The 22438-nt window shown below is 36.1% G+C and overlaps 1 protein-coding gene across 4 annotated transcripts in view; it reads right to left on the reverse strand.

Annotated features, from left to right (window-relative positions):
* Positions 1-20964, reverse strand: part of HBT (CDC27 family protein) — a 75752-nt gene extending 54788 nt beyond the window's left edge. For 2 of the 4 annotated variants that reach the window (XM_089789267.1, XM_089789266.1), the window contains exons 1-6: positions 20759-20897; positions 20488-20639; positions 19370-19442; positions 19128-19237; positions 18748-18794; positions 16731-16828 (exon numbers count right to left, since the gene is read on the reverse strand). In XM_089789267.1, coding sequence (XP_089645393.1) covers positions 16731-16828; positions 18748-18794; positions 19128-19237; positions 19370-19442; positions 20488-20592 — 433 coding nt within the window. In that variant the 5' untranslated portion in view covers positions 20593-20639; positions 20759-20897. Of the gene's footprint in view, positions 1-16730; positions 16829-18747; positions 18795-19127; positions 19238-19369; positions 19443-20487; positions 20640-20758 lie in introns of all 4 variants that reach the window. The other 2 variants (XM_089789268.1, XM_089789265.1) reach the window with 2 other exon arrangements.
* Positions 20965-22438: the final 1474 nt, after the last annotated feature.

Here is a 22438-nt window from a genome sequence, read left to right on the forward strand (position 1 = left end):
GTTGAAACCGCAAACAGTAAATTGGTTTGAGGATCGTTGTGTATGTGGTCGGTGGTTGGATTTGGTACACCTGTTTGTTATGCCCATCTATCCTGGTTGTCAAATTATGATGGAAGCTGATTAAGAGGTGTGTTGTCGGTATGATGGAAATTCCATGGAATATTCCGTGGGCGTCGAGATTTGACCACCCAGTTCCTACAATAAAAATGCTCCTCTATAGGCCTAACAAGCCAAAAAAAATCGAAACAAAAAACGCAAATCCAAAAAATAAAACAATTGCACACACAAATATGCAAATCTGAAAATTAAATTCACAGATCTAAAAGATCGAACCAAATTCCACAAATTGCACCTTCGAGTTCCGGTTTGCAAAAAAATTGTCTCAAATTTGACTATGGCCTAGGGTAGGGAAATTTATAGTCAAATTTCACCGAATAGACGCTTTGGACGCAATGGTGAGTTCCGCTTTGGCTCTAGACACTCCCAATGACTGCAAATACTCTGGATTTGAATTGAAGTCCTCTGAGAGGTGAAGCAAAAATGGTCTCCAATGACTATGTGAAGAGAAGCTCTCTCAGCTCTGATACCATGTAAGAATTTTCCTTTGAGAAAAATCACACCAAGAGCAAGAAGCTCAAGCACTACCACAATATGGACCAATAAAGTATATTCAGAATAACAATAATGAGAATATCATTGTGTGCATACACACTAGAAGTGTCTGTATATAAAGGCCTCTAGAATGACTAGGAGTCAGCAAACTGATAAGTCTCACAACTACGCACATGTCCACCAAGAGTGGATTATCCACCATTGAACACAGAAATTAGTGCGATGATAAGAGGATAAGCTTAACATAGGTGTATTCGTAAAAAAATGTTGTAGACACCATGTGCTCAATTAGAGTACAAACAATTGTGTTGTCTACATGACAAATCAAATAAATATGCAAACTCATATGTTGTCAACAAAACAACTCATCTAACTATGCATACTTCTAGGTGTCTATATGATAAATAATAAAATAATGCATTTAACCTAAGTAAACTCAAGTAAAGTGTAATAATAATTAATTATTTACACTAATAGATTTCTATTATAGTTGATTTTATGAGTTATATCTCTCTTGGTTGCAAGGTGCAGCAAGAACCAATGAGAGGAGGATGTTGCCTTGATGATACATATTCACAGGAAGAGGTTACATCAGCTATATTGTGGTTATCAAAGTTGTGCTTGCTAAGAGGGAGTCTCTCCTGAGAGAGAATTTGAGTCATTCCTAAACATGTTATTGAGTTCTTCTCTGTGAGAGAAGTACGAGATGCAATCCTTTGTTAATGAGTTCTCTATGAGAGAAGTTCGAAGTGCAATCCCTTGTTATGAGTTCTCTATGAGAGAAGTTTGAGCTGAAATGCCTTGTTCCACCCTGCGAGTAGGTATGGTGGATCCACCCTCTACGATGAGGCATGGTGGAAATACATTCAATTCAGAGAGAAGTTTGAGGTGGAAGCCCCCATTCCACACTCAATGATGAATCATGGTGGAAAAGCATTCTTCTCAGGGAGAAGTTTGAGGTGAGAGCCCTCGGTCCACTCGCTGCGATGAGGAACGGTGGAAGTCATGTGTGCAACTCCATGACATTAATTATATACTACCATGAAATTATGCTATACTAAGATAACATGTTTTATGAGAATCTATGTGATGAGAATCTATCATTGACATCCTTGGTTGCAATTACGTGTAACTACTGCCATACTAAGTATCTCTCTTGCTAAGAGGGAGTGTTGAGGATTGTAGCTGCGATAGAGATCTTTATCTCTGATTTTGACATATGTTGAAATAAGGATGATATTGCGCCACCAACTGGAGAATATATTTATGATAATATTTGAGATATTATTATTTGGAGAGACGTGTCATGCAAAGAGTCATGCGTTTGGAAACATGAAGAGGCTTGTATTTGGAAATTAAAGAGACTTTCGAGCATAATATAAAGGGTCTCTCAACTCTATATATATATGTGACTGCTTTGTGTGTTATAAACAACGTATCAAGTAAAAGCATTGTACTTGAACATTATTTATTATCAATAAAAGAGATATGTTTCTGGTATGGTTGGGCTTTTCCATTCAAGTGGAAGAATTTTCCTAGGATAATCTCTTGCGTCTTTTGTGCAATTCTATTCTCTTTTCTCATTGTTGTTTATCATTTTTTTGGGGCAAATCTTAAACAATAAAAATTTCCTCGGTATATTTTAAATTTGTGTCCCCAACCTGTGTCACTCATTGCCTCCAATGTATTCTTTTTATTAATATGTTGTGAATATCATTTATTTTATTAAGTTTTTATATTTCTTATATGGTATTCATTTATATCATGTATTTTCTTTATTAGTGGAAAAAAAAGGTTTTGAAGGGACCCAAAAACTCTTTACAATCAGATTTTGAGGGGGATCTAAAGAGCACACAACTATACTAAAATAGGGGGGTGAATCAGTATAATCACAACTTTTCAATTCAAAACTTTTATCCAAGCCATTAGCTTTAATAACTAAAGTAATGCACACGAACACAATGACACAATATTTAAGTGGAAACCCAATGTGGGAGAAAACCATGGAAAAATAATTGTTTTTATATAAATTCTTTTTTTACAACGATTTGTAGGCACCAACCTATTAGAGGCTGCAACATATATGTTTATAAGCATCGACTCGCTAGAAGCTCTCATACTTCACACAAACCAACCTACTAGAAGTACCAACCCCCATTGTTTGTCTTCGTGACCACCAACCATTACACACAAACTTGTTTTCCACCTTGACAATGTTGCTATACTTCAAATGATGATGGATACTTTAATTGTACAACTTTCTCTTCTTTAACTGCGCACACACACCTTCTCTCTTGTATATCTTATCTTCCCCAAGTCAGCCCCTATTCTTGCAAACATATATATTTCTATTTGTACATTACATACTCCTTACAATTTTTGAACTGTACATATATAAATCAAATTTTCAATCTGATTACATCTCAGTTTTAGTCCTCTCAAATTCCTCTTTTCACTGTCTTATTTTTGCAATTAGTAGATTTATTACAATAATAGATAAACGTCTATTATTAGTTAATGGTAATCTATTTGTAAACTATTGTAAATATTAAACCGTTTCTAATATTTAGTTAGCTTTAGTTAGCTCTAGCTTTTTTTAGCTTTCTTTCAGCTAGAATAGAACATTTGTATTATTTAATTTATTTATGATCGTTTCCTAAGGAAACATCGTTCCATTCTTTTGTACATAATGACCTCTCAATCTCTATTAATAACAAGTATGTATTTCACCAATTACTTCGTAATACAGTACAGAGCTTCTTCTTCTTTTTTTTCAAAAATCATAATTTCTTCTTCAAAATTATTCAGACCCATTCTCAAATTAGTTTTTGTGATTCTTGCTTCTTCATATAAAAATCCTTGATCCTTGCTTCTATTCTCCCCTGGTTCATGGCAAGGGTTTGAGGATCTGTGTGCTGAAAATCGCGAGCGTGGTCTGGTCGAATGAGATTAGGTCACGTTTTTTGCTTGGTCACAATTCTATCTCTGCTCTCTACAAACGCTAAGAGATACCATAGGTTGCTAGTGAGCTCCACGCATGCGACTAACTACCTTTGATCACAGCATGAGCACAGGGCTCGCATCCAAGCAGAGTCATTTCTCTATCTTTTATCATTGATCGTGCCTCTAAACACCAATCTCTGGTGCCTTTAATGCACTCCCACACCATTGACGACCTCAGATCTGTTGCTTCCTACCTCAAATCAAACGTTTATGGTTTCCAAAACTCCATTTTTCTGCAAACCGAGCTTTCATGTCTACCAACTAGGGTTTTCTTCGAAACCCTAATTTTGACCTCAGAAAAAAAATTGATTACATATTCTTGATGGGTTTTTTGAGAGCTCAATTGGGTCGTTGTCCATTTTTTTTGGGTGCCTCAATTTTTGTGCCTCAATTTTCAAGCCAACGGATCCAAAAACCGACAACATATTCTTTTTGGATTTTTCAAGCTCTCTTCCGATTCATCCTTCAAAAAATTTATGCCTTTTGGTTTTTATCTCGAAGAACGTGCCTTCACAGATTTTCGCCTTTTTCATTGAAAAACGTGCAATGGCATCTCTAACAAACATTTTGCTCAAGCACAACTCAAAATTTTGTTCAATGGTCGAAATTTTGGCACTTAGAAGTAGCGGATCATCACAATTGTTGAATATCAGAATACCAATCAACTTGTTATGGGTGTGACAAAGCATCTAATTGCACCTGGTACTAATCAAGATACCTGGGATCTGAATAATCGAGAGGTTGTGATGCTTCTCAAATTATTTGTGGCTAATGATCAGCTCTCTCAAATTTCATCCAGCAAAACAGCTACCGAGATATGGACACATCTCAAAGGTCTTCATGAGACTTCTGACAAAAGCAAAGCTTTCTTTTTTAAGAACACACTTTTTTCTATTATCATGGATGAGCAAACCTCACTACAAGCCTACAAGCACACCAAAATAGGATTCAAGAAATCTATGATTAGTTGCCTACCATCAGTTGCAAGATGGAGGAAGAGGATATCGTGGTTATCACCCTTCGGAGTTTACCAAATTCCTATGAGCATTTTATCGAGACTCTCAACATCACATCTTCTAGTGTTGCTCTGAAGTTCACTGATCTCTACACACTTCTGCTTCAGCAAGATCGGTGGGAACAACAGTTCGGTAGTGTAGATACCTAAATCTGACTAGACAAATAGGTAATCGTATTTAGTCATCTCCTAGGGCATTATTGATTAAATATTTATTATTTAATTAATTAATTGCCATCCCCTAGTTAATTAATTAAATTAATTAACTATAGTCCAATTGATAAAATCAAATGATAACCCAAAATCAATTTATCAATTAAATCTCAATTCCTCTATTAAATTAAATAAATCCTCAAACCTATTTAATTTAATCCCACATCCACAATTTTATAAAATAAATCATTCAATAAATTATCCAAACCCCTAAAAACATCCCTAAACCTAACCTTTATCCCTAATCCAACCCATTCACCCATGCTAACCTCACTTAGCCACCTAACTAACCCATCCCATCAAAGCTAAGCCACTTGCCCCTGAACCCCTTTCCTAAACTAAGTCTAATTCCCCTCCTAAACATGTGCACAACTTTAAGCAAGGGTTAAAACTTGCTAACCCAAGCCAAATTCAAAAAGTCTCCCTTATCCTCTTTCATCCCTATCCAAGAGCATTTATGGCTCTTACATGCCATTAATTCCTTTTACATCCCTCTTACACACTCATCCTCCCTCATTACTCCCTTTGACCAACCATTATCCCATCCCCTCACACCCATCCTCCTCGTGACAAGTGTCACTCCCCTATTGGCTCCAAACAAGCACAATCCATGTGCTTCACTTTCAAAGCATCTTAGCTCTCCCTCACCATTCTTCCATCCTTGCATCCTGACCCTCCATTTCTCTACCTCTTAGCCTATAAATAAAGCCCTTCCCTCTTACAATCCACCAATCCACTTTTATGCAAATTTATAATACTCCACTAACCACTCCATCATAGCCATTTTACACCTTCACCATGCTGAAATACATCCACACCTCCATTGTTGAAACCCTCACCCATCTACACACTTGGTAAAACCCCCACCTATTGGAAGCTTGAGCACACCGTGAGCATACATCCCTTATCCATCAAGGACATACCTTTGTCATCATAGGTTATACCATAAGGAGCCTAACATTCTTGGTTTGCCTTTCTTCTTGTTGATAACCTTGGTCCTATCATAAGTGTTAGCTTATTTAGTTTTGTGAATGTTTTTATTAGTTAATATTCCTTTGTTACAGTACTAGATTAGGTGATACAGGTAGCAATTCCAGCTCCACCTCTACGGAGCAAGCCTTTGTTGCAAAATCCTTTCAAAAGGATAAAAGCAAGTTTCAGCAGTCATCTTAGCAAAAGTCTTCTGCTCCAACATCAAATGGCTCCGAGGAAGAAGAACATCAATGCAACTATTGCCATAAGTTTGGGCACGTGAAGGTTGAATATTGGAAATGCTTAGCAACACAATCTAAGCAATCAGGGTTGCAGCCCAAAGTGAACAATGCAGAGCACACTGAGCAAACAGAATCTACATTTCACACCTTCATGGCTAAAAGACCTATAGATCATGTGAAGTCATCCTCCTAGTATATTGATTCAAGTGCCTCTCGTCATTTCACTTACCGCAAAGACTGGTTTACTGACTACCAGCTTTTTTCAGACTCTGTTATTTTTGGTAGAAGAGAAGAGTACACTGTTGTCGGCAAAGGCAACATTCAGATTTGGTCTATTGGGAGGAATCTCATTTTCCTCGATATGTACTATGTTCCAACAATGGAACTAAATCTACTCTCAATCAATTGGTTACTACGACATTCTCCACACTTGGAGGTCACCTTCAGTTCACATCTGTGTACCATCACTAATCGGCCAACCCAGTCTATTATTGCAATGAGTCTTGAGGATTGTGGTCTTTTCTAGCTTACTGATTCTAGTGATTCTCAAGACTTAGCTATGGCTGCTTGGCAATCTTCTATTAGCACACTTTAGTATCAGTGATATGGGCACTTAAATGTGCATTATCTCTCACAGCTTGCTCGGCAAGAGCTTGTCCTTAGATTGCCAAAGATTCAGACTCACAAGCTTGAAGTTTTTAATGCATGCCAAGCTAGGAAGCAACATCGCACACCTTCACCAATGGTGATTCATGGCAAGCTTCTTAGGTACTTCAGGTTGTTCGTGTCGATATGTACGACCCTATAGCCACTCCTTTTGTTCTTGGGTCCAAATATTTTCTGTTGTTTCTTGATGATTTCAGTAGAAAAATGTGGGTGCATTTCCTTAAAAAAAAATCAAATACATTTCCTGTATTGCAAAAGTTTAACCCTTTAGTTGAAAAAGAGTCTAGGAAATCTATTATTACTCTTAGATCAAACAATGGGGTGGAATTTTGTTTTAATGATTTCTCTAGCTTCTTGGATACTCATGGCATCAAACGCCAGTTAACCACACCCCACACACTACAATAAAACATTGTAGTTGAACGTCAGAACAGGACAATCATTGAGATGGCACAATCCATGCTCGAACACAAACATGTTTCGAAGAAGTTTTGGGCAAAAGCAGTTAACAGTGTAGTTTATTTATTAAACCAGTTACCCACAGTGGCAGTTAAAGGTAAAAGTTTAGAAGAGGCCTAATTAGGTCACACGCCCAGAATCAATCACTTGAAAGTTTATGGCTCCCTTGTTGTTGTTTGGATCCCTGATGCGTCACACACCAAATTGGATGCCAAGAGTCAGAAACTCATGCTTGTTGGATACAGTAGTCTTCACAAAGCCTACTGCCTGATCAATGTTGAGACATCTTATCTCATCTACAAACGTGATGTAATCTCTAATGAGCAGCGAGAACCTTTTGTACTTGTTTCTGATCCAACTGACCAATTTATGAAGGCTCACAATTTGGGAGTTAGACCTCCATTAGGTCCACCAGATGGGAGGACTCCAGTTATACCAGTGATCCATGTATAGACACCTCCAACTTCTCCTGCAGGATCACCTCGATTTGTAGATGCTTTACTTGAGTTTGATCCAGATTCTTCTAATGAGGAACCTAATCACCAAGCATCTCCTAATACGAATGTTGATCGTTCTCCTCTCCAACCTAAGTGGGGGGCTAAGACACTTGTTGATCTTCCTAATGATGAGCTCAATGATGGGAGACTTGCTCAGAAAAAGAGCAAACCTATTAAGTCTGTCAACTTTGCTCTGATGGCCAACATTCACAATGTGTTTGAACCTCAAACATACTCTCAGGCTAAAGGAATACCGGAGTGGGAACAAGCCATGACATCTAAACACCAGATCCTCCTGAAGAATAACACCTATGTCCTTTCTAATCTTCCACCAGGGAAGAAACCCACTGGCTACAAATGGGTTTGCAAAATCAAATACAAATCAGATGTTATTTTGGATAAGTACAAAGCTTGTTTAGTTGCGAAGGGTTTTTCTTAGCGTCAAGGCATTGATTATGAGGCAACAGTCTTCTAGTATCTTCATCTCTCGGTCCAAATATGTCAGGGCTCTATTAGACAAATTTCATATGCGGGATTGCAAGCCTGCATCTACAACCATGGAGAAAGGTTTCAAGTTATCTGCAACGTTGATTCTCCTTCAACTGATGATACTACATACAGGCAACTAGTAGGCAGCCTAATCTGACTCTCTACTACTAGGCCTGATATCAGCTTTGCATTTAGCTACTTCTCACACTTTATGACAGCTCCCAAGGCTGATCCTTGGATGGCCGCAAAATGTGTGCTTGGTTATGTGAAGGGCACTTCAGAGTACGGACTTCTTTACTCTCAAAGTTCTAATCCTAGACCTAGTGGCTTCATAGATTCAAATTGGGTAGGCTTTGTTGATGATAAAAAGTCAACTGTTGGATATGTGTTCAGTTTGGGATACGGTGACATCACATGGACCAATAAGAAGCAGCAAGCAATTTCTCTCTCCTCTACAGAGGTCGAATACAGAGGGACTCTTAAGGGACGCTATGAAGTTGTTTGGCTTCATCGGATGCTTGCGGATCTGCAGATGTCCCAAGCAAGACCAACTATTATGTTTGTTGATAACGAAGGCATTATCAAGTTAGCCCAAAACCCAGTCTTCCATGAACAAAACAAGCATGTGGATGTTTATTGTCACTACATACGACAACTGGTTGATGACAAGACAATAGATTTGCAAAATGTTTCTACCAAAAATCAGACTGCAGACATTCTCACCAAGCCTCTTGATCCTAATAAGTTAGTCAAATTCAGAGGACAGCTTGGTGTTGTAGATAGATTCACCATTAAGGGAGGGTATTACGATAATAGATAAACATCTGTTATTAGTTAATGGTAATTTATTTGTAAACTATTGTAAATATTAGAATGTTTCTAACATTTAGTTAGCTCTAGCTTTTTTTAGCTTTCTTTCAGCTAGAATAGAATGTTTCCATTCTTTACGATTGTTTCCTAAGGAAATATCATTCCATTCTTTTGTATATAATGACCTCTCGTCCTCTATTAATAACAAGCAAGTAATTTACCAATTACTTCGTAATAAGATTCACTATTTATATAATTTGATTGCAAGTAAGAGATACGTCTCTTGGCAAAAGATACATCTTTTTATTATTAAAACCTTACCCTTAGTTTTACTCGCACCTTTTCATTTTAATCACACCTTTTAATTTTTCCTTGTTAATGTCTAACAAGGCTATGCCAATGGTAATATGGATGTCATCACTTGCCCGCCAAAACTTCTTGTCACATTATGAACAAACTATCGTCCATCATAAAATTCTTCCAATCTGTCGTCTTTGGCAAGCACAAATTATGTTGATTATCTTTAAAGCGCACAACCCACAAGACTTATCTTTAATAAATCTATTTGCTACTTAACTCTAAATCTACAATCCTTTATTTTCAACAAGTTTTTTATTTTATGAGGTTCAATGCTATTAACAACCCCTTCTTAAGAGAGATTTATGGCAGTAATTATCAGAGATTTTAAATAATTATAATGAAGAGCTCTTCATTCTTGGTGGGGACTTTAATGCTATCCTAAGTCCTGTTGAGAAATTAGGTGACAGCGGTTGGGCGGGTCAAAGTCACTTGGACAAACAAGTAGAGTGGATTTCTCAACAAGTAGAGAAATTAGATAGGTTCTTAATTATTGGAGATTGAGCTGAGGTGGATTGGCATCAGGATTGGATCACTAGCCAATCAGCCCACGGATTCAACAAGACCATGCTTCGAATAGGGCTCCTTTCAAATTCAAAGCAATGTGGTTGAGAGATGAAAGGTTTAAGAATAGAGTTGAAGATTGGGGGATAACGGCTCCTAAGAGAGAGAAGGTAATAAACCTTTTTGTTTCTTTAAAAATTGCAGTTCTTCAAGGAAGAATTAAAAATTTGGAATAGAGAATGCTCCAGGAATAATATCTCACAGAAATAAATTTAGGCTAGAAAAAGCATCATTTGATCTACATTCTTTAATCATTGTTAATGTTATAATTCTGTCGGATAAATTATATTATATATATGAGATATACAATATATGACAAATATTATATATGGAATAATTAACTTATATTGAGATATATATATATCTTATTATATAATCATTATAATATATTGAGGGTATATTAATTGTGTCATAACAATAACTAATGTAAGTTAATATATTAAAGAGACATGTCTCTTCAAGAGGCATGCCTCTTTATATCACATATATATTCATTCGTATAGTAACTTGGAAAACACATAAAATATCCAAAAGTGTTATTACAAGTTACAAAAGCAAATTGAATATACATCTTTGAGATCTTTAACAATCATTCAATATGGAATGAGCAAAGAAGATTTCAATAAGGAAGTTGAGTTCAAAAATCAAAATACTAAAGAGATCAAAAAGCTAGGGAGGAGAGTTTTTAGAAACAAAAATCTTGAAATACCTGGCTTAAAAAAGGAGACGGCTATATGAAGTTCTTCCACTCAGTAAAGGTGAAAGATCGCACAAAAATATTTATTCCATAAAGATCATAAAGGTTCTCTGTTACAATCCCAAGATGAGGTTAATTGGGAAGTTGTGAGATATTTTCAAAACATCTTTTGCAGTGAAAATGTGGTAAATAACGTGAATTGGGATTATTTGATAATATCCCCAAGTGTGTTTATGAGGAAATATTAAGGGATCTTATGAGCCCTATCTCAAGAGATGAGGTGAAGAAAGCTTTGCTTGCTTTGGGGAGGATAAAGCCCAAAACCCACACATTTTTTTTGCTATTTTTCCAGAATTTCCAGCACTTGGTGAAGAGGTTTGGGAGGTTGTTGAGGAATCCAAGACGGGTATTTTGCTGAAAGACAACAACAACATATTCATAGCTCTAATACCTAAGAAAGAGGAGATCTTCTTTGGATGAATTGAGGACTATTTCCCTATGTAACACAGTGTATAAAATTATTACAAAGATCATTGCAAACAGGCTTAAGTTAGTTTTAGATTTAGTTATATCAAAAGAATGGAGCAGCTTCTCTCCTAATAGGTCTATTATGAAGACATTATTGTCGCCCATTAGGCCATTCATTCAGTTAAGGTAGCTAAATCAACAAAAGAAGATGATTAAGCAGGATATCCGAATAGTACATGATGAAGTTAAACGGAAATCTTTTGAAAGTTTTACAAATGGTTTGGTTTTTAATTGGATACAACAAATTGCAAGTTTTCAGTGCTTGTTAATGGGAACCCACAAGACTTCATTGACTCTAATAAAGGGATTTATCAAGGTGATCCCATTTCCTCTTTCTTGCACATTATAATGGCAGAAGCTCTGGGTCATTTGATAGCAAAGAAATGCTCAGATGGACAGTGGACGCGGATTAAAATTGTGAATGGTATGGATCCATTATCCCACTCACAGTTTGTAGATGATAGTTATCTAATGGGTGAATCCTCAGCAAGAGAAGCTTGCATTATTTAAAGGCACATTGGATAAATATAGTCAAGCTTCACGACAATGCATCAATTGGCAAAGCTCAGAAGTTTATTTTTCCAACACAGCTCAGCGACTTCAATGAGATATATGTAGAATTCTTGGGATGAGAAGAGGAAATCTTCCCAGTAAGTATTTGTGGGTGTCTTTATTTGGGGGAGCTTCTGAAGCAAATTTAGGGAAGGATCTTGTACATAGTTGTGTGAAAAAAATGGAAGGATGGAAAAGGTGCTGATTGACATCTCATTGTAGGATTTTATTGCTCAAAACAGCGATATCAGCCATTCTTATTTTTTCTGTGATGTGTTTAAACATTACCAGAAAGATTATAAAAACTATTGAACAGAGAATGAGAATTCTTTTGGAATGGTGACAAAAGGAAGAAAAGCAGCCTTTATTAGCTTGGTCTAAGACTTGAAAAGTTAAATATCAAGGGGATGCTGGTCTCGGAGACTAGAATATCATGAATAGAGCATTGGAGGCAAAGTTGATATGGAGTATGTTTTGCAATCCAGATTTACTGTGGGAGAAAATCGTGAGACAGAAATACTTGGAGAGTGTGAAGGACAAAAGAATATTGACAATTGGAAATACTTCAAGAGGATAAGAAATCTGCAATTTTATGTTGGAGTGTAGGCCAGTTATCACTGATTATTTTTTATTCTTCTGTACAGATTGGAAATGATCATGAAGCAAAGTTTTGGGAAGATCTGTGGAATGGAGTCACTGCTTTAAAAAAAAAAGCAGACTTACATGATCTCAAAAACTTTTTACTCATTTGTGGGGAGATAGATATTACATGGTGTTAAGGCAAGGACAGTTTGGATTGGAATGGCAATGCACAGGTTCCAAGGATTTAGGCCTTGATGAATTGCAGATAAATGCTAGAACAGCAGTGTTCGAAGAGACATTGACCTTAATTACACAAGAGAATGACAAGAGTATTCACTGTGCAGCCAAAAGTGGCACTTATTCAATTTAAATAGGATATCAAGCACTGGAGAATTCTCTATATGAAGATTGGCCGGTTAAAAAAAATTGAGGAAAGAATTCTCTTCCAGAGGTTGGGTCTTTTGCTTGGTTAGCTGTTAATGATAGAGTTCTTACTGCAGAAAGGAGGAAAAGATTTGGCATTAAAGGTCCTACAAGATGTGCTCTGTGCAAAAATTGTGTGGAAGATGTGATCATCTACCATTGAATTGTGAATTTGCAAATAGATACTAAGAGATGCTATGAAAAAAGCTAGGGAGGCTGGGTCCCTTACATAATAGTTGAAGAGAGTTTTCCAGAGTTCACCAAATTCAGTTTAAAAGATCAATATTCTAAGCTCGTTGGTCACAAGTCCTATTCTAATTTGGGAATGTTTAGAAGTACTTTTTTGGATTAAGAGGAAAGCATTAGATAGAGTAAAGGCGAGGATTGATATTTCCATTGATGAAGTGGCGGGAGCATAGACAGAATTACACTCTCAACTCCATTTGAACTATATGGAATCAACATATGCAGGGTGTTGGAATCGAGTTAAAATTAGATTGAAAGGATTGCTTGGTTGTAGGTAAATAATCAAGAGAGAAGAGGAATAATATTTAACAGGAAAAACCGAAGAAAGGATGGGTTAAGTTGAATTTTGACGGTGCAGCTAAAAATAACCCAAGGAAATCCAGAGCAAGGGTTTTGATCAGGGACAATAATGGAAAAACTCTAGTGATTGGAGCACAGCAATTGTCGAATGGTTCTAACAATGTCGCGGAGGCAAGAGCAGCACTATTGGTTGGGAGGCTTGGGAATCTTTGTGGTTTCTGAAGAATCCATTCGGAGGGAGACTCCCCGATTATCATCCAAACAATTATTAAAGGTAGGACACAGGCGTGGCACCTAGAAACGTTTATTGTGGCAATTCTGGAATTATTGGCTACCTTTGATGAGTTCACAGTTACATATACTTTGAAGGAAGGAAATATCAAAGGGGATGTGCTTTCAAAATGTGTGTTATCATTTGCCACTTTTAATGAGTTGAAGGATAGAGAATGCCAAAGGGAGGTGTCCAACCTTGCAACAAGAATATACAGCATCAGAAATGCCCAAACAAACTAACAAGCAATGAACACAATATGGAAGAATACTGCTGGATTATCATCAAGTTGGCCTGCAATTATTACATCAAAATTGTCAATATACAACTGCTACAGGTTCGCAGCTAATCATACCTCAAATTATGAAACATTAAACAGACCTAAGCTACCCCAGTTGCTTCTCTGAATCTATTCTACCTTCTAACAATATGTCACTTTGCTACACTTTGCACTGCCTAAACTAGAACTACTACCCTACTTAATAACTTATATACAAGATTGTCAACCACAAGTCGGTTTGTCCGATCATTCATTTCCAAGACAAAGGAAACATATTACAAACAAATAGGACAAGACCCAAATCCTAAGAACAACTCAAATGAATATAACAAGTCATGTGAACATACAAGAGGGTCAATAAATCGTGTAACAACAGAGAACAATGTGTCAATTCGCATCGCATGGCATGAATCTCCACCGCAAACAACAAAAAATCATTGCAAGACAACCTCTGCAACAAAAACCACCATTGGGATGGGGTCCCCAAAATGTGACCCCACTGGTTTATAGATCCAATTAAACATGTTCAACCAATCAAAAAATAATAACATTACTAATAATATAGTTTTTTGGGTGCCTAGTGACTAATTTTTACAAGGGCATTTGGTTTCAAACTTGGGCACCAAAATTTTGGTATATATTTGAAGTTGCCAAACCACATATCTAGGCCCAAAGTTACCTCATTTAGCATACCAACAAAGCAAGTGCCCAGTCAAGTGCCAACAACCAGGCATCTACTTCAACGACTCTTATAAGGATGGATATGGCAACCTAAGACTACGTGCATAATAGTGGTGATCTATAGGTATTTTTATCTTTTTTTGTTTTGATCTGTAGTTTATAGTACGATTTTAGAGCAGTGCATTTCAAATTATAAGGAGTTGGATATATTTTGGAGCATTTAAAATTTCGAGATACTATGCTAAGGGTAGTCACACAATCAATGAATGACTTCAGATATAGCTTTCTCCTGTTAATCCTTATAATTCTCCATGAGACTAGGATCTCATTGCAATTGCTCTAGAAAGCATACAGCCATAATTAACCTCAATTATTTCAATTATCAATTAGTAGACTGGAAGGCTTGCTACCAAACTAAGTATTTCATTGTTTCAAAATTTTGTAAATGCTGCAATATTGAGTTATGTTGCTTTTTCTAACAAACATGTTTTATACTATCTTCTAAAATTCATGGCATGCTCTAACCTTGCCCACATTGAGATCTTCGGGATCTAGGCCCAAAGTTACCTCATTTAACATAACAACAAAGAAAGTGCCCAGTCAAGTACCAACAACCAGGCATCCACTTCAATGACTCTTATAAAGATGGATATGGCAACCTAAGTCAATGTGTGTATTAGAGGTGATCTATAGGTATTCTTATCTTTTTTTTTGTTTTGATCTATAGGTTATAGTACAATTCAAGAGCAATGCATTTCAAATTATGAGGAGTTAATGATATATTTTGGAGCATTTAAAATTTTGAGACACTATACTAAGGGTAGTCACATAGTCAATGAATGACTTCAGTTATAGCTATCTACTGTTAACCCTCGTAATTCTCCACGAGACTAGGATTTCATTGCAGTTGCTCTGGAAGGTTTACAGCCATAAATTAACCTCCATTATTTCGATTATAGTAAACAGGAAGGCTTGCTACCAAACTGAGTATGTCATTGTTTCAAAATTTTGTAAATGTTGCAATACTGATTTGTTGCCTCTTGCTAAGAAACATTTGTTATACTATCTTCTAAAATTCACGACATGCTCTTATCTTACCCACATTGAGATCTTGGGGAACAAAAGGTGTTAAGGTTTCATGCTTGTTCATAGTATAAATGAAAAATTGAGATATATTCTATTACGACACATTTTTAATTTCAAAGAAACTTTCAATTGATTCTTTTGTCAGCTTCTACCCCCTATCTTTGTGCCACACTCTATAATATAATATCAAAGGTACTAGCAAGTAGGCCCAAATTTGTGCTCCCAAATCTACTTAAAGTACTTTCAACCTAAGAGGGAGTATATGCCAAGGGCATAATTATATTCAATTATGATAAAGCCATACATTCAATTGCTACCTAAAATAAAAAAATTTGATCAAAAAGCCTAATATCAACAAGCCATATAATAGAAACAAGAATTCTTTAAGGAGTACATCATTTAAATTGGCTTTATACAAGCATGACTAGAATGAATATTCAATTGTATCTCCATTTTTGTAAATAAGACAAGGGGCTTCTTTGAGGTATTAAGAGGCTTGAGTCAAGGAGACTCTATATCCCCTTTCCTCTTGTGTTAATGATGAAGGCAATCAAGTGAGCTATCCCAGAAATAGCCTAACAAAGTTTGTGAAATGGTGTGCAGCTAGTTAGAGGTATGCCCTTAATAACAAACCACCAATTCACAAATGATGGTATCCTCTGTTGGAAAGAAAAAGAGAGGATGTGAGGATAATCAAAGCCACATTGTATCAATTCATTTTATCCTCTTATGGTAAGTCATAAATCAAAGCAAAACAGTTATTCTATCTTAGCTGAGTGCAAATACACTGATAAAATTTGTTCAATGATTAAATAGCCATGGACATAGCTTGACAAACTCGAATGTAGGCATTAGAAATTTGTAAAACATGCCCTTTAACTAAATATATCAACTTGAGCTACTTGCCTTAAACAGAGCAAATAACAATTGCGTTTAGAACAAGAGAAAGAAAATTGCTAGAATTAAAATCTATGACTGTATAATGCATTCCCAAAAGAATGATAGAACTCCATACTGTTAATAATTGACATTTCAAGTAAAAACCATGAACTGGATATAATGTCAGGATAAACAGCAGCCATAAAAATTATATGATCCTATTGTAAAAGTGTAAGCTTCTGAGTTAGAGAAAAAAGTACAATTTGAATAAAGAAAATTATGATTTATTGTAATGTTGGCAATTACCTAGGATGCACAGCTCCTCATATGCAGACCAAAGAAATGGGTCTAGTGACAAAGCTTGTATAAAATGCTCAATTGCAATTTTCCTTCGATCAGTATACCTGTGGAAAAAACAACCAATATTAGAGACATTTTAAATCAATTATACAGAGACATTTAAATCAATTATACAGAAACCAATCTACAAAATAATTGTATTTAGTAACCAATTTGGAGGTGCAGATGTCAGAAAGAGCTGAAGATAGTCACAGTAACCTACCTCAACATCAACACACAACAACCAATGCGTAAAAAGAACCCATCTTCAAAGTTGTGAAATATATTCAGGGAAAACGAAAATGAGAAAATATGTAGACATTATATATAATAGTTCGGTATACAGTTAACTTCGATTAAAAGGAGTGGATAAACCTTAACAGGCACTCTACAAATTCCTAGATGTACCAGCACTGGGAGTATTATGTAGTCAGGAAAAAAAAAAATTATTAAATTATTGTATATTAGAGAAAATAACAAGCTTGGCAACATAGGGTCAACTCAGATTAGAAAGAGTGTGGGAAAACTTTAACCAAAACTCTACAGTGATACAGGTTTACCATTATCAGGAGTAGGGTTCTTAGGGAAGAAAACATTGGAAAATAAGCTATTCATTTTTAGAGAAAATGATAAGTTTAAACAGGGAAAATCAACATAGATTATAGATTGTGTTGGTAATTCTTAAGCCCTGCTCTCCAGAAAGTTATGTTTATTGCTACAATAAGTGGCTTCCTTGTTCATGAAAAACTGGAGAAATTAAGATTAAAGCAGTGTAACACGGGGACGCGTCCCCCCCCCCCCCAAAATTGGGCCGTTTCGGAGACGGGGACGTCCCCGGGACGGGGGGACGGCGTCTCGACGTTTCGGGCGGCGCCACTTAGAGCGCCACCGCCGCCGGAGTCGGCGAGATGTCTCCGAGACGGTTAGAGGTCTCCGAGACGGGGGAGACGTCTCCGAAACGGCTAGAGGTCTCCGAGTGTGGGGGTGCAGGGGGACGCCAAGGAGTCTCCTTCATTGAGGGGGGACGCCAAGAAGTCTCCTTCATTGTAGGGGGACGCCAAGGAGTCTCCATTGATTTGACATTTTGATTTGGACTCTAGGAGACTTGTAGTTTTTGTTTGCATTATATACTTATTTTGATATCATGATTCATGGCACATGATACTTAGTGTAATCATCTTTATGTCATGACTCATATGATCATTGATTACTATTAGATAGTAGAATCTAGATACTCATACTATTGATTTGAAGGCTGATATATAGAGTTTAGACTAATATTTATTATTTGCTGATGTTCAATGTTTAATGTTCATTGTTTGTTTGTCATTTGATCATGAATCATGATATTCCAGTTGATATGGTATATGCTATACCATATGTATAGTATATACACCCCTACTCCTTCCGCCACCCCCCCATCCCCCGCCGCCGTCCCCCCGCCGTCCCCAAATCAAGGCCCCTCTGTCCCCCCGTCTCGGAAACTTGTCCCCCCGTCCCCCCGTCTCCCAGGGCGGTGTAACTATGGATTAAAGAGATCGGAGATGTTAAATACCACATGCCAAATACAGATCATAGGCATCAAAACAAAAAAATAGAATGCAATGATTTAAATGAGCATTACTAGAAAATTATAATGAACAAATATCAATAACATTATAATGAAAAAAAGTAACCATCATATGGCTATATATGCTTCTTTAATGTTTTTCAATTAAAATTTCATCATATGTTATAACATAAATTAAACCAATGGTGAAGTGAATTGTGCACTACATGATTCTTGTGAATGCATATACATATCCACTTTCACGCTATTACATGTATCTGCATGTGCAATTATACAACACCCTTGTTTCCAAAATCAAAACCAATCATACCCTTGAGTGTGCCAATAACACTTAGCATGCAGTGTTTTGGGGAGATCCTGAACGATTCTATCAAATTCTAAATTTTGTAATTGGATATAGTGTTAAGTACTGACCTGTATATCATTCCAAGGAGGTAATGCCCAGCAGCACCATTTGGAATCTACGCAAAGAAAAACAAAGGTTTCACTCCCCTTATCTCCCAAACGCATCAAATGAAAAGGAATCAAGAGAAGAAAAATATTTTTGTATCGGTTCCTGATTGCTGAAGAATGAATTTCTTTTGTGGATCTCAATATCATATACTTTCATCCCTTACTAGTCAGTAATAAATGTTTTGTGTTTGACAAATATTTAATATAAAACTTGCCATCATCTTAAATATACAGATGGAATAAAACAATACCGTAACATTTACGAAAATGAATTTAGACAAAATGAAGAAAGTTATTTTAAGATTTGAAAAAAAAAATGTGAACATGTTCTCTCTTACAACCTCTGTGCTAGGCTCATTGATAGGGCATAAAGCTGCTTCTGCTTCACGATGAAGTCCCATCTCAAAGCAAGCAATTGCAAATAAATATCGGGACTGTGGCAATTGTGTCCCTTTAGTCACCAAACCCATGAAATTAAGAAGTAAAAAAGTGTCAGATTTCTTCAAAAACTCAAGTGAGAAAGTCATAATAGTCATGGAATTCTAGTCATCCTGCAAATAAATGGATGGCTTCCAATCTGAACCTTTTAAGATGTGGTATGCCCGATAAGCTTGATTGCAACGCAAGTAACAGCATGCCAATAACTGAAAATTGCTCTGTCAACAATCAATAAAATTTAAAATATTAGAAATCTGAAAAAACGAAATTTTAACTCAAGTTTCCAACTATTTCAATATCAGACTACTTATTTAACTGTTACTCGTTAAAATATATACAACTAATAATGATGTTTCAAAACCAAAACTGGCTCACTTGTCGAATCTCTAGTCCATAGAGCCATCATATTCATGGTGTCATTTATGACTATTTACTAAAGCAGTTTCTTATTCTATTGAGTATAACAATGTTTGAAGTAAAATCATAAAGCCTATACAATCTGTAATTGGAATCCTTCCAGTTATTCCTTCTATGAACACTACAATAAAAACAGTGCAAGCCCAAAATAACTGCCATTTATATACGTTCATTTTTATTGCTTCCCATAAAGCAGCAGCTGCAATTGCTCCATAATTTTGTCATATTTGATGACTACATTATGGGAAGAAAAGCCTCAAACAAGAATGCAGAATGAAACATAAACCAAGTCTTAAACCGTCAAAAACAATAAAAATACGTTAATTTGAAAAGAAAACAAAAAAAAATTGTATGCCTGCAACTTTCGTTTAAATCTTTTGAAACGGTACTCTGGAGTTTAGCAATGATGCATGGGTAGTTACTGCATTGCAATAGTAATATAGTAATTCGCTCCGAATCGGCACTCCGTATCATTCAAAGGCTTAATTCATGGTCATGATGCAGTAGGCATTTGTATTTTGATGTTTTGCACGATAAATAAATAAGCCGGAGGAATAGTCGCAACACTTTTGTCCTACAGCTGGTCTTAACAGAGCACTTTTGTTTTCCACTAATATAAAAATGCTATGTTTACTTCCACGCAAAGTTCAAGTCTCCGTATCATAATCGAGATAGCCAACAAAACATCTCGGGGAAAAAACAGAAACGCCTCAAACAGTGAACATTACTCTGCCCTATGACAACGTTTTCAATTCAAACCCTAACAATCATTTCAAGATTTCCATACGAGCTCAACTTAATAACATTTTGTTAAATGCCCTACTTGTGGTGCAAAAAAAATATTACCTCTGAAGGGTATTCCGCGCAGAGACGCTCGGAAAGAAAAGTGGCGTTGCGATACATGTGCAAACTAAGGCTGGAGTTTACGCAATCCACCATTTTGGCCTCCATCTTACACCAGAGTTAAACCGCCAACAGCGGATTCCACTCTCACCCAGCTACCAAAAAAGAAGAATAAGATCAATCTGAGTTGCCGGTGTGCAGATCAGATCAAGCGAACCAAAATAGGAAAAAAGGAAAAGAAAAAAATCCGTGATGAGCCTGTGATAAAACGAACCCTTGTATTATTTTCCGGCTACTGCATCCATTTGAATATTTTTCCGTCTGCCTTTTCAATATTTTGGGAGAAGACCTGACTCGATAAATTATTGGTGATCTTTTCAAATCGGTGTGTCCGTTACGAGGATTCAAACTGCAAAGAATTTACGATTTCCAGATAATTCGGGCCACGCAATTTCATGCTTTTTTTAATATTGAATTTATAAAAATTATGGATGGGTGCGGTTATATAAAAAGTATAGAATGAATGAGAATTTATTTCTGAAAATAAATAAAAGTTCTTCTAATGTTTTGTTTTTTTTTAATTAAATATGTATAGGAAACGATGTCATAGAATTTAACATTTAATAGCATTGCTTTTATTATAAGTATCAATTCTGTGTTGTTATTTTAAAAGCTATATTTCTATTTATCTATTGTTATTTTTGTGGACTTTTGGATGTGGGTGGTTTTGTGTAAGGACTACTAAATGACGAGGGTTTGAGCATGTCAATATTATGTTTAAACAATTTTTATAATAGTTTTGATGATTTGTATCTTTGTTATTATTCATTTATGTATCTGTGTGTATATTTGTGTCTTTGTATATATTCTTGGATATTTGTTTGTCTTATATCTTTATGTTCGAACCTTTGCATTTACTTGTAACATTGACAGTATAGTTCATTGATATCATAGGTTTTCCTTTGCAAATTGAGGGTAACCTACCTAATAACGTAGAAGGGGCACTAAGTATTAATGGGAATGATTAAATCTTTGTAGAGTGACAATGGTGTGCTTATTCCTTATATGATTGTCTTTAACACATTGTTATAGTGCCCTAAGGGAAGGATGGAGACTTGGGAGAAGGACAAGGTAAACCCCCACGTGATGACCCTTTGGGAGAAGGACAAGGTAAACCCCCACGTGATGACCCTTTAAAATTTTCCATTTCTCCCAATCTAAATATGGCTAGGGTCTTAGTTCAAGAAAAGGTTGTTGCAAGTGAGTGTTGGATGAGAGTTCAAGTGTTATCATTGATGGCAATATATCGCATTGGCATGGTCGCTTCAATTAAGAATTGTTTTGGCATAAGATTGAACATAAAAAATGCCTAAGTGCAGAGAAGGGAGTCTGGATACAATCAAAGATTTTTGGTCAGTAATGACAATAGAGCTATCAAATGTGGCTTCAACAGTAGAGCTATGGTATTTTTTAGTGAACAAATGGAAGCTAATGAATTTATCAATGTAAATTATGTTAGACTAATTCATTAACAAATTATGCACTAAACCATTCAATACAAGAGAATGAGGGGCTTCCAAACATAACTCTCTATATAACCCAAGTTAGAATAGTAAAACCCAAGTAGGGTGAAGGGATGTCAATGTTAGACTCAAACTATATCAAAGAAGTATGCAAGCAAGTCCACTTTCATGCAATATTAATTAACTTTAAGATGCATAATGTAAATGCAAAATGAACCAATTGATTTAATGACAAGAGTAAAATGGATATAGGTGCTATATATAAGCAAACAACCCAATTAAGATGTGGAAACAGGTATATACTAAGAGATAAAAGAAATGGTGAAAAGCTTACCTTGAAAAATGTAAGAGAAGATGTTGTTTAACTCTGAAAAATGTGGATCTACAACTATGACTGTAGTTTTGTGACTGAAGGATTTGAGCAATACAAA

Source organism: Cupressus sempervirens, chromosome 6 (assembly GCF_028749045.1).
Source record: "Cupressus sempervirens isolate cs-2001-9-10 chromosome 6, ASM2874904v1, whole genome shotgun sequence".
NCBI lineage: Eukaryota > Viridiplantae > Streptophyta > Pinopsida > Cupressales > Cupressaceae > Cupressus > Cupressus sempervirens.